Below are 16,419 nucleotides of genomic sequence, written 5' to 3'. Positions count from 1 at the left end.
CTGTTCTTTCCCCATGTAAACACAGCATAGATAAGGACTGAGTAATAGCTGTTCTTTCCCCATGTAGACACAGCATAGATAAGGACTGAGTAATAGCTGTTCTTTCCCCATGTAAACACAGCATAGATAAGAACTGAGTAATAGCTGTTCTTTCCCCATGTAAACACAGCATAGATAAGAACTGAGTAATAGCTGTTCTTTCCCCATGTAAACACAGCATAGATAAGGAGTAATCAGAAATGGGTAAAGAATAGAACGCGAAATGATAAATAATGATAATGATAATAATCTGAAATAAATGAACCACGGATCAAGTTTAAGCGTTTTATTTTTAAATGTATTATAGAGGAACAGTGGTACAATTGAAACAGAAAAAGGAGAATGGAATTCATTTTTGAAAACCTTGTAAAAAGAGTAACCTGACTTGTTTTGTGTTCAGGGTGGAGCCCAGGAAAAGGCCCATTGGTTTTGCATCGCTGTAGTTTGAAAAGAGAGTTGAAAAATACACCATTTAAAACATCTTTTAAAAAATACAGCCGAAAAAAAAAAAAAAAACCTGTTTCTGTAGTAGTGTTTTACTTGATTTGTCCATTACAGTACAGCATAATATCATCTAAAAACAATAAGTCATCTTGAGATCATCCGTTGTACAGTAAAACAGAAACAGTTTGATGGACGAGCACAGGTGTGATCAGATAGAGTGGAAGGTCAGGGACGTGTTCATTAGGGCACACCGTAACAACACATTTTGCAATGGAAAATTAAAACAAGTTTTTTATATTTTTTTATTGGACAAGTACAGTGCCTTCTGAAGGCAACCCAGTATGACACAACACAAGGCCAAGATGTTAAAACAAGCCAACGGCAGCGGAGCGTGTTCCATTAAGTAAAATACAACTAGCTAAATCTTTATTTTTTTTTCATATATAAAATCCCTCCCAGTGATTTGAAGGTAAATCATATTGTACGAACATGGATGAGGAGATCTCTATAGGAGCTTTCTTTAAAATACATTTGCATTTGGAGTACAGGGAAATCAAACATTTCTGTATAATTATAGCACTTCGATATATCCACTGCCTTTGGACAAACTGCTGTTCCTAGGTTTTAACCTGCAAACAATCCATATTTCTTATCAAATACGTGATTAATTAAATTAAATAAAAAAGGAAAATAAAATACATTATAAAAGGACAAATAAAACTATATATACATTTAGGGTAAAGTGAATGATTATTTTTTTTTAATCTGACAATTACATACACAAGCAGGTCTCTACATACTGTAGAGATTACCTGGCTATCTCAACAATAATTAATAAACAATTTGGTTGGACAAATAGATAAAAATTAACAGTCTTGATTGCATTTCGGAGCCAATATAATAATATTAAATAACAAAACGTCTAAGAAAAACAGGAAAACAGTTCCATTCAGACCCACTTTGGGGAAGCTAGAAAAGACATTGAAAAACAAAATGATTTTCATGAACGCAAAATAGTAGTAAGTGCATGTCTGTTACGCATCATCGATCGTTAGTTTGTATTGAACAAAGTGTTTTCCTACCTGGCAGACAAAATAAACACACTTCTAATCAAATTAAATAAACTGATTGTAAAAATGATTACTTTTCAAAATGGAGTTTCTCTTTCAGACTTCATATATCTGCACTCTTTAAAATACTACCAAATATATATATATATATATAGCTATAATATATCACTACTTGATATAAACCATGTATATATATATATATAAAGGTATCTTTTTAAGTTAGGTCCCTACATCATGTTTACAAGTACTGCCGGTAGTTCTACAAAATGGTATGTGAGCAAGCGTGTGTGTGTGTGTGTGTGTGTGTGTGTGTGTGTGTGTGTGTGTGCATTAAATACAAAAAGACAATGGCAAAGCATTCCTGATAGGCGCCGTAGCACAACAGTGTTCTATAGATAGCTGATTAATATATATATATATATATATATAACTGAGTCATTTCAGGCTTTATGATTATAAACATCATATACAGCTGTAGGTCCAGTATCTCGCAACATAAACATTACAGCACCAAACATTTCCGTCATTTGGCAAAATTCAAGCTTTAAGTGAATGTCAAAATGCTTTATAAAGTGTTACTGTGTGGTGCTGTGATTTGTATAAAGCTAGCAAATAACATTTCCCCTTGTACTTTCGCTTCTTTTTTTTCTAAATCCTTTTCCATTTTCTTCTCTGCTCGACTTTTGTTTCTCTCAGTAGTTTTTTGTCTCCTGATAAATCTTGCTGTGCTTTCTGCTTGGCACAATAGCACAGCCCACTTAACTTAAACTCATAAATATGGCTGTGATAAAATAGTCACAAAACAGATTTTTTTGGTTCCAAGATTTGTGCAGGGAAAAGATAGAATAGTAAATCATAATGTTCAGGTCATCTAAACATCAAATCTTCCTGTCGGCAAACAATGCCCTTTCTTTCACGTCCTTCTGTCTAACAACATGCACCTAGCAACATAGTTACAGATCTGACAGAAAGTACAGTCAAAAACTGAAACTCATTGATAGCAGTTTACAAAACAGAAAAAAATTATAGATTTGAATAAGACCATAAAAACTTCTTTCATAAATTAAATAATATTTCTTAAGATTGGTCTATTGCAACTAAAAACGCTGTACACCCCCCCCCCCCAAAACAAAATCAGCATAAACCTGATTTCAATATTTCATTTCTCTCTTTCTCTAGTGAGCACTAGGCCCAGAGTTACACATAGAATATCTATACATCTTGGAGTCCCGCTCTACCAAAGCTTCTCTCTTTGTCTCATACACTAAACCGTGTAAGTAACCTCGAGGTTTGATAGCACTTTGGAGTTGTTGATTGTTTACCAGCTTTATTTTATAAAAAAAAAAAAAAATCTTTAACTACCAGTGTCACCCTCCAAGTTGGATTGGTCGTTGTCATTAGGCTCCTCCCCCTCCTCAGCCATGTCCTCGTCAGGCTCCTCCCCCTCAAAGTCATCATCTTCGCGGACGAACACCTCCAGGGACTCCAGGCCCTCCTGCGCGGACTGGTGGGATTCAGCACAGTCCACACACACACCGTAGCGCCGTGAGCCGTGCCGGATCCCCACGCTGGCCGCCAGCATGAAGATCTTCTTGCACACCATGCACTTGTACTTTTTGTCCTTCTTGTGCACCTGTAGGGAGGGGGAGGGGGACGAGAGAGAGGGACGAGGGTTAGCGCAGCGTTCATGTGCTGTCAGAATTATTGGAAACTTGGAACTGAGAAACTCCTGGAAAGATCCTGGAATCATAAATACAAAAGTTGAAAAGCATAAATTAAGGCTGAAATATGAATGGGAAACTGATACTTCCCCAATCCAGCTAAAGTCATGGGAGAGACGTCTACAGAGAGGAAGGTGGAGTACAGAGTGATGGAGGACAGAGTTATGGAGGACAGAGTTATGGAGTACAGAGTGATGGAGGACAGAGTTATGGAGGACAGAGTTATGGAGGACACACAGAAAGAGAAAGAGAGAGAAAGAAAAAGAGAGAGAGAGAGAGGGTGGAGGACAGAGTGTGATAATATTTTGAAGAGGGAGGTGGGGGTGTCTCTGTGTGATAATATTTTGAAGAGGGAGGTGGGGGTGTCTCTGTGTGATAATGTTTTGAAGAGGGAGGTGGGGGTGCCTTTGTGTGATAATGTTTTTCCTGGTTTGGGGATTTATCCATTTTTTAACTCTCAAAATTACAATTATTCATAGAGAAACAAAGAAATGGGATGTTCTGAGTCCATGTCAACGCTGAAATCATACCAGAAGATCCTTTTTTAGGGTGTAATACCCCTTTAATTGAGCATTTTGCGACAGCGGAATGTGCTGGTCTAGTTGTTATGCTGCATATGTCAAGCCCACCAGATTGATATAAACAACCATGATTACGACAGATATGCTTACGTTGCAGTTAACATTTCATTGAGAAGGTTTTGGGGGAATTAATTATTAGCTTAATTATTTTTTATTTAACCTTTATTTAACTAGGCAAGTCAGTTAAGAACAAATTCTTATTTACAAATGATAGCCTACCCCGGCCAAACCTGGAAAACGCTGGGCCAATTGTGTGCCGCCCTATGGGTCTCCCAATCACGGCCGGGTGTGATTCAGCCTGGATTCGAACCAGGGAATGAACAGTTAGGGTAGGTTCTAACCAGGGAATGAACAGTTCGGGTAGGTTCTAACCAGGGAATGAACAGTTCGGGTAGGTTCTAACCAGGGAATGAACAGTTCGGGTAGGTTCTAACCAGGGAATGAACAGTTCGGGTAGGTTCTAACCAGGGAATGAACAGTTCGGGTAGGTTCTAACCAGGGAATGAACAGTTCGGTTAGGTTCTAACCAGGGAATGAACAGTTCGGGTAGGTTCTAACCAGGGAATGAACAGTTCGGGTAGGTTCTAACCAGGGAATGAACAGTTCGGGTAGGTTCTAACCAGGGAATGAACAGTTCGGGTAGGTTCTAACCAGGGAATGAACAGTTCGGGTAGGTTCTAACCAGGGAATGAACAGTTCGGGTAGGTTCTAACCAGGGAATGAACAGTTTGGGTAGGTTCTAACCAGGGAATGAACAGTTCGGGTAGGTTCTAACCAGGGAATGAGCAGTTCGGGTAGGAACTTACCAGGGAATGTCTCTTGACGTGCTCTCTGCGGGTGAACAGCTTGCCACAGAGATCACAGCTGAAGGAGCGGACGCCGGAGTGAATGATGAGGTGCCTCTTTAGTGTTCTCCGGTGCTTGGCGATGTAGTTACAGTGGGGACACTTGAGCTTATTCAGGGCCGTGTCGGACGACTCGCCTGAGAGAAACACACCAGGACGCTTTCTAAACAGTTGAACAAACCCACATTGACACAGATAATGGAAGAGCAGACTTGGGGGCAGTCATTTGTAGAGCCGCCCCAGTCTCTGGCGGTAGAACCCCTTGGTTCTTCACTTCCCAATTAAAGAGAGGAGTTGTGGGATGAGGGGTCATGTGTGTGGTGGTGGTGGGATGAGGGGTCGTGTGTGTGGTGGTGGGATGAGGGGTCGTGTGTGTGGTGGTGGATGAGGGGTCATGTGTGGTGGTAGGATGAGGCGTCGTGTGTGGTGGTGGGATGGGGGGTCATGTGTGTGGTGGTGGGATGAGGGGTCATGTGTGTGGTGGTGGGATGAGGGGTCGTTGGGTGTGGTGGTGGTGGGATGAGGGATCATGTGTGTGGTGGTGGGATGAGGGGTCGTGTGTGTGGTGGTGGGATGAGGGGTCATGTGTGTGGTGGTGGTGGGATGAGGGGTCGTGTGTGTGGTGGTGGTGGGATGAGGGGTCATGTGTGGTGGTGGTGGGATGAGGGGTCATGTGTGTGGTGGTGGGATGAGGGGTCGTTGGGTGTGGTGGTGGTGGGATGAGGGGTCATGGGTGTGGTGGTGGGATGAGGGGTCGTTGGGTGTGGTGGTGGTGGGATGAGGGGTCGTGTGTGTGGTGGTGGGATGAGGGGTCGTGTGTGTGGTGGTGGTAGGATGAGGGGTCGTGTGTGTGGTGGTGGTAGGATGAGGGGTCGTGTGTGTGGTGGTGGTAGGATGAGGGGTCGTGTGTGGTGATGGTGGTGGGATGAGGAGTCATGTGTGTGGTGGTGGGATGAGGGGTCGTGTGTGTGGTGGTGGTGGGATGAGGGGTCGTGGGTGTGGTGGTAGGATGAGGGGTCATGGGTGTGGTGGTGGGATGAGGGGTCGTGGGTGTGGTGGTGGTGGTGGTGGGATGAGGGGTCATGTGTGTGGTGGTGGGATGAGGGGTCGTGTGTGTGGTGGTGGGATGAGGGGTCGTGTGTGTGGTGGTGGGATGAGGGGTCGTGTGTGGTGGTGGGATGAGGGGTCATGTGTGTGGTGGTGGGATGAGGGGTCATGTGTGTGGTGGTGGGATGAGGGGTCATGTGTGTGGTGGTGGGATGAGGGGTCATGTGTGTGGTGGTGGGATGAGGGGTCATGTGTGTGGTGGTGGGATGAGGGGTCGTGTGTGTGGTGGTGGGATGAGGGGTCGTGTGTGGTGGTGGTGGGATGAGGGGTCGTGTGTGGTGGTGGTGGGATGAGGGGTCATGTGTGTGGTGGAGGGATGAGGGGTTGTGGGTGTGGTGGTGGGATGAGGGGTCGTTGGGTGTGGTGGTGGTGGGATGAGGGGTCATGTGTGTGGTGGTGGTGGGATGAGGGGTCGTGGGTGTGGTGGTGGGATGAGGGGTCGTGTGTGTGGTGGTGGGATGAGGGGTCATGTGTGTGGTGGTGGGATGAGGGGTCATGTGTGGTGGTGGTGGGATGAGGGGTAATGTGTGGTGGTGGTAGGATGAGGAGTCATGTGTGGTGGTGGTGGGATGAGGGGTCGTGTGTGTGGTGGTGGGATGAGGGGTCATGTGTGTGGTGGTGGGATGAGGGGTCATGTGTGTGGTGGTGGGATGAGGGGTCATGTGTGTGGTGGTGGGATGAGGGGTCATGTGTGGTGGTGGGATGAGGGGTCGTGTGTGGTGGTGGGATGAGGGGTCATGTGTGTGGTGGTGGGATGAGGGGTCATGTGTGTGGTGGTGGGATGAGGGGTCATGTGTGGTGGTGGGATGAGGGGTCGTGTGTGGTGGTGGGATGAGGGGTCGTGTGTGGTGGTGGTGGGATGAGGGGTCGTGTGTGGTGGTGGTGGGATGAGGGGTCGTGTGTGGTGGTGGGATGAGGGGTCGTGTGTGGTTGAATCCTCAGTGAAAGGACATCATGTTTACCATGGTGTTTATGGGAAAGAAAAACACTTGGTTAAATACTAAACTGTCGTGTTGTCATGGCTACACTACTGCCTAGGGAGTAACAAAATAAGTATAATTTGATTTCTCTACCAAAAACTAGTTTTACCATTAACCCACTGATCTAAAATATTCCAGATGTGTAGTTAGGAAAGAATGTGTCAGAAAATGCTGTACCTCAGCTGCTATTAACAGAGATCAACACATCAGGCTAAAGTCTAGTACAGCCTCCATAACCAATTTACACCATTGTGAAGAAAGATGTTTGACAAATCTAGTATGTGAGAACTGTGTAGTGATGTCGTAACACCCACTAACCACCTAAGGGACAAGTGTAGATGTGACTGTAGTCAAACTATTGATTTGGCTGGCTAGGCTCACATCACAGACAGCTAGCTAGCTGCATGATAGGGTCCTGCCCTTTGTCTTTGTTTGAGTCAAGACGCCCTAAACAACAGAGTTGTCAAGCAGGCCAGGTTGCCAGGGGGCTGAGAAAAAACAGGTCACCTGTGTGCTGTGTTCAACTGGCTAATGTGCTATTATTCACAACACCATCTTGGAGGATATCTGCGCAAGTCATTTATCTCCCATCCAGAACAACCTAAAATACCGGAAGTATTCACATCTTCGATCATCATCACATTAACCAACCACCGAATTAGGTTCATGACATAAGGTGTGAAAAACAAATCTGTCATAAGAATGTGTTTGGTAATATTGAATCAGTAAGTCTGAACATAGATCTGACACTGGGGCCATCTACTATATGGTATAACTACAGGAGAACACAACCCTTACCATTCTCCCAGGACTCCCCTTGCTGGGACTCTTGCAGGTGGCTGTACTGAAACTGATTGGCCAGTTCTGTGAGAGGAGAAACAAAGACATGATTAGAGGGTCTGAAAGCTTTGGGGGGGGGGGGGGGGGGGGACGACAGACAGACACTACCTTGTGTACACAAACACCAGGCCCCACCTACCCCAGGGTCTTGTTCAGCTGGGCACACCTCTAGCAAACCGGTTTAAAACCCAGTTAGAACAAAAATGAGAGTTTTTTATTTGAAAAGTCGTTGAGGTAGACACTCCCTGTTTCAGTCTGCCTTCGTTCTTTCCGTTTGGTGCCTAATCCGAAATGAACACGACCCTGATGCCTAATCCGAAATGAACACGACCCTGGTGCCTAATCCCAGATGAACACGACCCTGGTGCCTAATCCCAAATGAACACGACCCTGGTGCCTAATCCCAAATGAACACGACTCTGGTGCCTAATCCCAAATGAACACGACCCTGGTGCCTAATCCCAAATGAACACGACCCTGGTGCCTAATCCCAGATGAACACGACCCTGGTGCCTAATCCCAAATGAACACGACCCTGGTGCCTAATCCCAAATGAACACGACCCTGGTGCCTAATCCCAAATGAACACGACCCTGGTGCCTAATCCCAAATGAACACGACCCTGGTGCCTAATCCCAGATGAACACGACTTTAGTGCCTAATCCCAGACGAACACGACCCTGGTGCCTAATTCCAGACGAAAACAACCATGGTGCTGCCTGTGTTCTGTCATCCATTCCCTAGCCTGCCTGTCTGTCTGCTACTGTATGTAGGTACACTTCTTCTAGCCAGGACAGCGTATTCAGCAGCCTCTCCCACTGGGCTGTGTATTAATATGTGAATCACAGGATGGAGCCCTCAGCCCCTCACTTAGGATCACTGAACAGGCTTAATTAGCCATATCTCTGGGCCTGGACCTCAGAACCTATTGTTAAGAACCTGACCACCGGTCATTCTCTATCCTGCCTGCCTGCCAGCTAGCCTGCCTGCCTGCCTGGGTCAATATTTGGAATGGCGAGGACAGCCCCAGTGCATTAGGGGGGATTAGGGAGGGAGAGAGGGTCAGACCTTAAGAGTTAATTGTGTGTTGTTTGGAGAGGAACCAAGAATGTATAGCCATGAAACCAGCAGCTCTGCTATAGTAAAGCAGGGGGGGGGGGGTCCTCACCTAAATCATAGCTCCTGTTTTTCCGGCACCAAGCATAAGAGAACAGACTGGAACAGGGAGAGACTATCGAGACCTGTTCAATAGGAATCGTGGCTGATTAATGAAAATGGCGACGCAGGAGATGGCCGCCGTTTTACCAATTGTGCTATTATGTGTTTTTTTCCGCGATATTTGTAAATTATTTTGTACATAATGTTTCTGCAACCGTATCTTACGGAAGAAAAGAGCTTCTAGATATCAGGACAGCGATCACTCACCTCGGATTAGACTAAGATATCTTCAACAACAACAACAATCAGGACTCACACGATATTCTCCAAACACCCTACAGGGCAGACATCCCAATTATTCACAAAAGGAATCGACATAGAGGAAGAAGAGCCGGATGCCACGTCCGGACCCGCAGAGGACAACTAGGAAAGCTACCGTTACCGTCAATATTACTCGCCAAAGTACAATTATTGGACAATAAACTAGACGAGGTACGATCACGAATATCCTACCAATGGGACATCAGAAACTGTAATATCCTATATTTCACGGTATCATGGATGAATGACGACATGGATATTCAGCTAGTGGGATACACGCTGCACCGGCAAGATAGAACAGCACACTCCGGTAAGACGAGGTGGGGGCGGTCTGTGCATATTTGTAAACAGCTGGTGCACGAAATCTAGATTTTGCTCGCCTGAAGTAGAGTATATTGTGATAAACTGCAGGCCACACTACTTGCCTAGAGAGTTCTCAGCTATACTTTTTGTGGCTGTTTATTTACCACCACAGACAGATGCTGGCACTAAGACCGCACTCAGTCAGCTGTATAAGGAAATAAGCAAACAGGAAACCGCTCACCCAGAAGCGGCGCTCCTAGTGGCCGGAGACTTTAATGCAGGGAAACTTAAATCAGTTCTACCAAATCTCTATCAACATGTTAAATGTGCAACCAGAGTGAAAAAATTCTAGATCACCTGTACTCCACACACAGAGACCCGTACAAAGCTCTCCCTCACCCTCCATTTGGTAAATCCAACCATACCTCTATCCTCCTGATTCCTGCTTACAATTAAAAATTAAAGCAGGAAGCACCAGTGACTCAGTCTATAAAAAAATGGTCAGATGAAGCAGATGCTGAACAGACTGGAACATGTTCTGGAATTCTTCCGATTACATTGAGGAGTACACCACATCAGTCACTGGCTTTATCAATAAGTGCATCGATGACGTCGTCCCCACAGTGACTGTACGTACATACCCCAACCAGAAGCCATGGATTACAGACAACATTCGCACTAAGCTAAAGGGTAGAGCTGCCGCTTTCAAGGTGCGGGACTCTAACCCGGAAGCTTACAAGAAATCCCGCTATGCCCTGCGACAAACCATTAAACAGGCAAAGCATCAATACAGGGCTAAGACTGAATCATACTACACCGGCTCCGACGCTCGTCAGATGTTGCAGGGCTTGCAAACTATTACAGACTACAAAGGGAAGCACAGCCGCGAGCTGCCCAGTGACATGAGCCTACCAGACGAGCTAAATCAAAGCAGACCACCATAATCCCTGTGACCAAGAACACGAAGGCAACCTGCCTAAATTACTACAGACCCGTAGCAGCCATGAAGTGCTTTAAAAGGCTGGTAATGGCTCACATCAACACCATTATCCCAGAAACCTTAGACCCACTCCAATTTGCATACCGCCCAAACAGATCCACAGATGATGCAATCTCTATTGCACTCCACACTGCCCTTTCCCACCTGGACAAACGGAACACCTATGTGAGAATGCTGTTCACCGACTACAGCTCAGCATTCAACACCATAGTACCCTCAAAGCTCATCACCAAGCTAAGGATCCTGGGACTAAACACCTCCCTCTGCAACTGGATCCTGGACTTCCTGACAGGCCGCCCCCAGGTGGTGAGGGTAGGTAGCAACACATCTGCCACGCTGATCCTCAACACTGGAGCTCCCCAGGCATGCTCAGTCCCCTCCTGTACTCCCTGTTCACCCACGACTGCATGGCCAGGCACGATTCCAACACCATCATTAATTTTTGCTGACGACACAACAGTGGTAGGCCTGATCACCGACAACGTATAGACAGCCTATAGGGAGGAGGTCAGAGACCTGGCCGGGTGGTGCCAGAATAACAACCTATCCCTCAACGTAACCAAGACTAAGGAGATGATTGTGGAAAGGTAAGCACCGAGCACGTCCCCATTCTCATCGACGGGGCTGTAGTGGAGCAGGTTGAGAGCTTCAAATTCCTTGGTGTCCACATCAACAACAAACTAGATTGGTCCAAACACACCAAGACAGTCGTGAAGAGGGCATGACAAAGCCTATTCACCCTCAGGAAACTAAAAAGATTTGTCATGGGTCCTAAGATCCTCAAAAGGTTCTGCAGCTGCACCATCGAGAGCGTCGAGAGACTGGTTGCATCACTGCCTGGTACGGCAATTGCTCTGCCTCTGACCGCAAGGCACTTCAGAGGGTAGTGCGTACGGCCCAGTACATTACTGGGGCAAAGCTGCCTGCCATCCAGGACCTCTACACCAGGCGGTGTCAGAGGAAGGCCCTAAAAATGTTCAAAGACCCCAGCCACCCCAGTCATAGACTGTTCTCTCTACTACCGCATGGCAAGTGGTACCGGAGTGCCAAGTCTAGGACAAAAAGGCTTCTCAACAGTTTTTACCCCCAAGCCATAAGACTCCTGAACATCTAACCAAATGGTTACCCGGACTATTTGCATTGTGTGCCCCCCCCAACCCCTCTTTTACTCTACTGCTACTCTCTGTTTATCTTATATGCATAGTCACTTTAACTATACATTCATGTACATACTACCTCAATGGCCCGACCAACCAGTGCTCCCGCACATTGGCTAACTGGGCTATCTGCATTGTGTCCCACCACCCGTCAACCCCTCTTTTTACGCTTCTGCTACTCTCTGTTTATCTTATATGCATAGTCACTTTAACGATACCTACATGTACATACTACCTCAATAAGCCTGACTAACAGGTGTCAACCTAGCCTTGCTACTCTTTTTTCAAATGTATTTTTACTGTTGTTTTATTTCTTTACTTACCTACCTACCTACCTGCCTACCTACCTACCTGCGCACACACACACACACACACACACACACACACACACACACACACACACACACACACACACACACACACACACACACACACACACACACACACACACACACACACACACACACACACACACACACACACACACACACACACACACACACACACACACACACACACACACACACACACATTGGTTAGAGCCTGTAAGTAAGCATTTCACTGTAAGGTCTACCTATACCTGTTGTAGTAATCCACACTACTACAGAGTAGTAGTAATCCACACTACTACAGAGCTCAGCCATGCTTAACAGCAGCTTCTCCTCATAGTAATCCACACTACTACAGAGCTCAGCCATGCTAAACAGCAGCTTCTCCTCATAGTAATCCACACTACTACAGAGCTCAGCCATGCTTAACAGCAGCTTCTCCTCATAGTAATCCACACTACTACAGAGCTCAGCCATGCTAAACAGCAGCTTCTCCTCATAGTAATCCACACTACTACAGAGCTCAGCCATGCTAAACAGCAGCTTCTCCTCATAGTAATACACACTACTACAGAGCTCAGCCATGCTAAACAACAGCTTCTCCTCATAGTAATCCACACTACTACAGAGCTCAGCCATGCTAAACAGCAGCTTCTCCTCATAGTAATCCACACTACTACAGAGCTCAGCCATGCTAAACAGCAGCTTCTCCTCATAGTAATACACACTACTACAGAGCTCAGCCATGCTAAACAACAGCTTCTCCTCATAGTAATCCACACTACTACAGAGCTCAGCCATGCTAAACAGCAGCTTCTCCTCATAGTAATCCACACTACTACAGAGCTCAGCCATGCTAAACAGCAGCTTCTCCTCATAGTAATACACACTACTACATACAGTTCACTTATACTTCAGAAGGAATTTTTCTCCGATTGGCTGAAGAGACGGAGAGAACGGGAGATGTCGAAGTGCCAAATTAGGGAATGATGTTGTTGCATTAATGATGATGAGACACACGTTACTGGAACACCCCTCTCTACATTAAAGTGGTTCAGGAACATGAGCTCAGATCAGTTGTGTTTAAAGAAGCCCAAAGGAAGAATGTTTCCCCTGCATTAGGAGTGAACTCCCTCCCACTTAATACATCATATCATTCCATACAGCACACTGCTTAATGGGGGAGAGTTGGGACTGTGTGTGTGTGTGTGTGTGTGTGTGTGTGTGTGTGTGTGTGTGTGTGTGTGTGTGTGTGTGTGTGACAGGCTCATAGACTTAGAGATTACCCAGGGTTTCTGTGGTATGGGGCGGCAGGGCGAGAAGAGAAGTGGGCCGGCTTAAAAACGCTGTCCATAATCATATATGAATGCATTCACTTCAGATCAGACCTGGGTTTAAATACTATTTGAAATCTTTCAAACCCTTTGAACGTTATCTCAAGCCTGCCTGAAGTGCCAGATGGGCGGGTTTTGCAGTTTTAGGATTATTATTTTGGTCCATTAAACCAGGCAAGCTCAATTGAGCACAGATAAAGTATTTGAAATAATTTCAACTAGTTTCTGAACTGCTCTGGGTATTGTCACTCTCTCTCTAGTCACTCTCTCTCTAGTCACTCTCTCTCTAGTCACTCTCTCTCTAGTCACACTCTCTCTAGTCACACTCTCTCTAGTCACTCTCTCTCTAGTCACTCTCTCTCTAGTCACACTCTCTCTAGTCACTCTCTCTCTAGTCACTCTCTCTCTAGTCACTCTCTCTCTAGTCACTCTCTCTGCCATCCATAGCTGAGAGGCTGACTAGGCCAAGCTGCCATGTCCAGTCAGTGTTAGACCAGTTAGATAGCTCCTGTAATCTCTCTAGTCACTCTCTCTAGTCACTCTCTCTCTAGTCACTCTCTCTAGTCACTCTCTCTGCCTTCCATAGCTGAGAGGCTGACTAGGCCAAGCTGCCATGTCCAGTCAGTGTTAGACTAGTTAGATAGCTCCTGTACTCTCTCTAGTCACTCTCTCTAGTCACTCTCTCTAGTCACTCTCTCTGCCATCCATAGCTGAGAGGCTGACTAGGCCAAGCTGCCATGTCCAGTCAGTGTTAGACCAGTTAGATAGCTCCTGTACTTTCTCTATGACTGTGGAACAGAGCTGAACTCTGAACAAACTCAGACTTCTACAAACTCTAAATGCCATGACTAGAGGCATGGTCGTCATACCATGTCAGTCTAGGAACTAGAAACAAAATGCTAGGATGTACACGTTCACCAAAACAGGCCTGCTGTTTTGTCATCTAAAGAACTGATGGTTGTTTATGTGTTGTCTATGGGGGGGATTGAGTGCAGTGCAATTTAACAATAAAGTTGTATTGTATATAGAGGTCGACCAGTTATGATTTTTCAATGCTGATACCGATACCAATTATTGGAGGACCAAAAAAAGCCGATACCCATTAATTGGCTGATTTAAAAAAAATGTATTTGTAATAATGACAATTACAACAATACTGAATTAACACTTATTTTAACTTAATAAAATACATCAATAAAATCAATGTAGCCTCAAATAAAATGAAACATGTTCAATTTGGTATAAATAATGCAAAAACAAAGTGTTGGAGAAGAAAGTAAAAGTGCAATATGTGCCATGTAAGAAAGCTAACGTTTAAGTTCCTTGCTCAGAACATGAGAACATATGAAAGCTGGTGGTTCTTTTTAACATGAGTCTTCAATATTCCCAGGTAAGAAGGTTTAGGTTGTAGTTATTATAGGAATTATAGGACTATTTCCCTCTATACCATTTGTATTTCATATACTGTACCTTTGACTATTGGATGTTCTTATAGGCACTTTAGTATTGCCAGTGTAACAATATAGCTTCCGTCCCTCTCCTCGCCCCTACCTGGGCTCGAACCAGGAACACATCGACAACAGCCACGCTCGAAGCATCGTTACCCATCGCTCCACAAAATCTGTGGGGGAATAACTACTCCAAGGGGAATAACTACTCCAAGGGGAATAACTACTCCAAGGGGAATAACTACTCCAAGTCTCAAAGCGAGTGACGTTTGTAACGCTAACTAGCTAGCCATTTCACATCGGTTACACCAGCCTAATCTCGGGAGTTGATAGGCTTGAAGTCATAAACAGTGCAATGCTTGAAGCACAGCGACGAGCTGCTGGCAAAACGCACTAAAGTGCTGTTTGGATGAATGCTTACGAGCCTGCTGGTGCCTACCATCGCTCAGTCAGACTGCTCTATCAAATCATAGACTTAATTATAACATAATAACACGCAGAAATACGAGCCTTAGGAAACTATCATCTCGAAAACAAAACGTTTATTCTTTCAGTGAAATACGGAACCGTTCGGTATTTTATCTAACGGGTGGCATCCATAAGTCTAAATATTCCTGTTACGTTTCACAACCTTCAATGTTATGTCATAATTACGTACAATTCTGGCAAATTAGGCGGCCCAAACTGTTGCATATACACCGACTCTGCGTGCAATGAATGCAAGAGAAGTGACACAATTTCACCTGGTTAATATTGCCTGCTAACCTGGATTTATTTTAGCAAAATATGCAGGTTTAAAAATATATACTCGTGTATTGATTTTAAGAAAGAAATTTATGTTTATGGTTAGGTACACGTTGGAGCAACGACAGTCCTTTTTCGTGAATGCGCACTGCATCGATTATATGCAACGCAGGACACACTAGATAAACTAGTAATATCATCAACCATGTGTAGTTAACTAGTGATTATGTTAAGATTGATTGTTTTTTATAAGATAAGTTTAATGCTAGCTAGCAACTTACCTTGGCTTCTTACTGCATTCGCATAACAGGCAGTCTCCTCGTGGAGTGCAATGTAATCAGGTGGTTAGAGCGTTGGACTAGTTAACTGTAAGGTTGCAAGATTGAATCCCCGAGCTGACAAGGTGAAAATCTGTCATTCTGCCCCTGAACAAGGCAGTTAACCCACCGTTCCTAGGCCGTCATTGAAAATAAGAATGTGTTCTTAACTGATTTGCATCGTTAAATAAAGAATAAATAAAGAATTAAATATTTAAAAAATAATCGGTGTCCAAAAACACCGATTTCCGATTGTTATGAAAACTTGGAATCGGCCCTAATTAATCGGCCATTCCGATTAATCGGTAGACCTCTAATTGTATCGAACTGTTGGTCTGACCATTGACTACCTAAAGATCTGCTGGTGTGAGTGAGTGAGAGGAGGGTGAGGTGACGTACCGGCGTTCTCAGAGAGGAAGGAGAAGTCCTCCCTGGGGTAGGAGGCTGAGGGCTGGACGAACATCCCCTCGTCAAACCCTTCTTCCGACTCCGGTGGGATGTTGTAGACGAACCGCCGTGTGATCTGTTTTTTCCTCCTCCCGCTCCCCAGGTCCGCCTTCTGATTTTCCCGCTTCACCGCCACCGGCCCGCCCGCCGCCGCACCGGGAGCCGGCTCGTTCCAGACGAACACCGGCCCCGGAACGCTCGGAGGATCGTTCTCAGCCGACTCGGACGAGTTAT

The 16,419-nt window shown here is 45.2% G+C and overlaps 1 protein-coding gene across 1 annotated transcript in view; it reads right to left on the bottom strand.

Moving 5' to 3' along the window:
• Nucleotides 1–310: 310 nt before the first annotated feature.
• LOC110487931 (zinc finger and BTB domain-containing protein 10-like) overlaps nucleotides 311–16,419 on the bottom strand; it is a 26,036-nt gene continuing 9,927 nt past the window's right edge. The window contains exons 2-5 of the mRNA XM_036971057.1: nucleotides 16,138–16,419; nucleotides 7,586–7,651; nucleotides 4,662–4,837; nucleotides 311–3,186 (exon numbers count right to left, since the gene is read on the bottom strand). The exon at nucleotides 16,138–16,419 is cut by the window's right edge and continues 766 nt beyond it. Coding sequence (XP_036826952.1) covers nucleotides 2,908–3,186; nucleotides 4,662–4,837; nucleotides 7,586–7,651; nucleotides 16,138–16,419 — 803 coding nt within the window. The 3' untranslated portion in view covers nucleotides 311–2,907. The remainder of the gene's footprint in view (nucleotides 3,187–4,661; nucleotides 4,838–7,585; nucleotides 7,652–16,137) is intronic.

The sequence above is a fragment of the Oncorhynchus mykiss genome, chromosome 32, assembly GCF_013265735.2.
Source record: "Oncorhynchus mykiss isolate Arlee chromosome 32, USDA_OmykA_1.1, whole genome shotgun sequence".
Taxonomy (NCBI): domain Eukaryota; kingdom Metazoa; phylum Chordata; class Actinopteri; order Salmoniformes; family Salmonidae; genus Oncorhynchus; species Oncorhynchus mykiss.
Note: the sequence above shows the minus strand (reverse complement) of the source record. Positions and strands in the feature narration are given on the sequence as shown.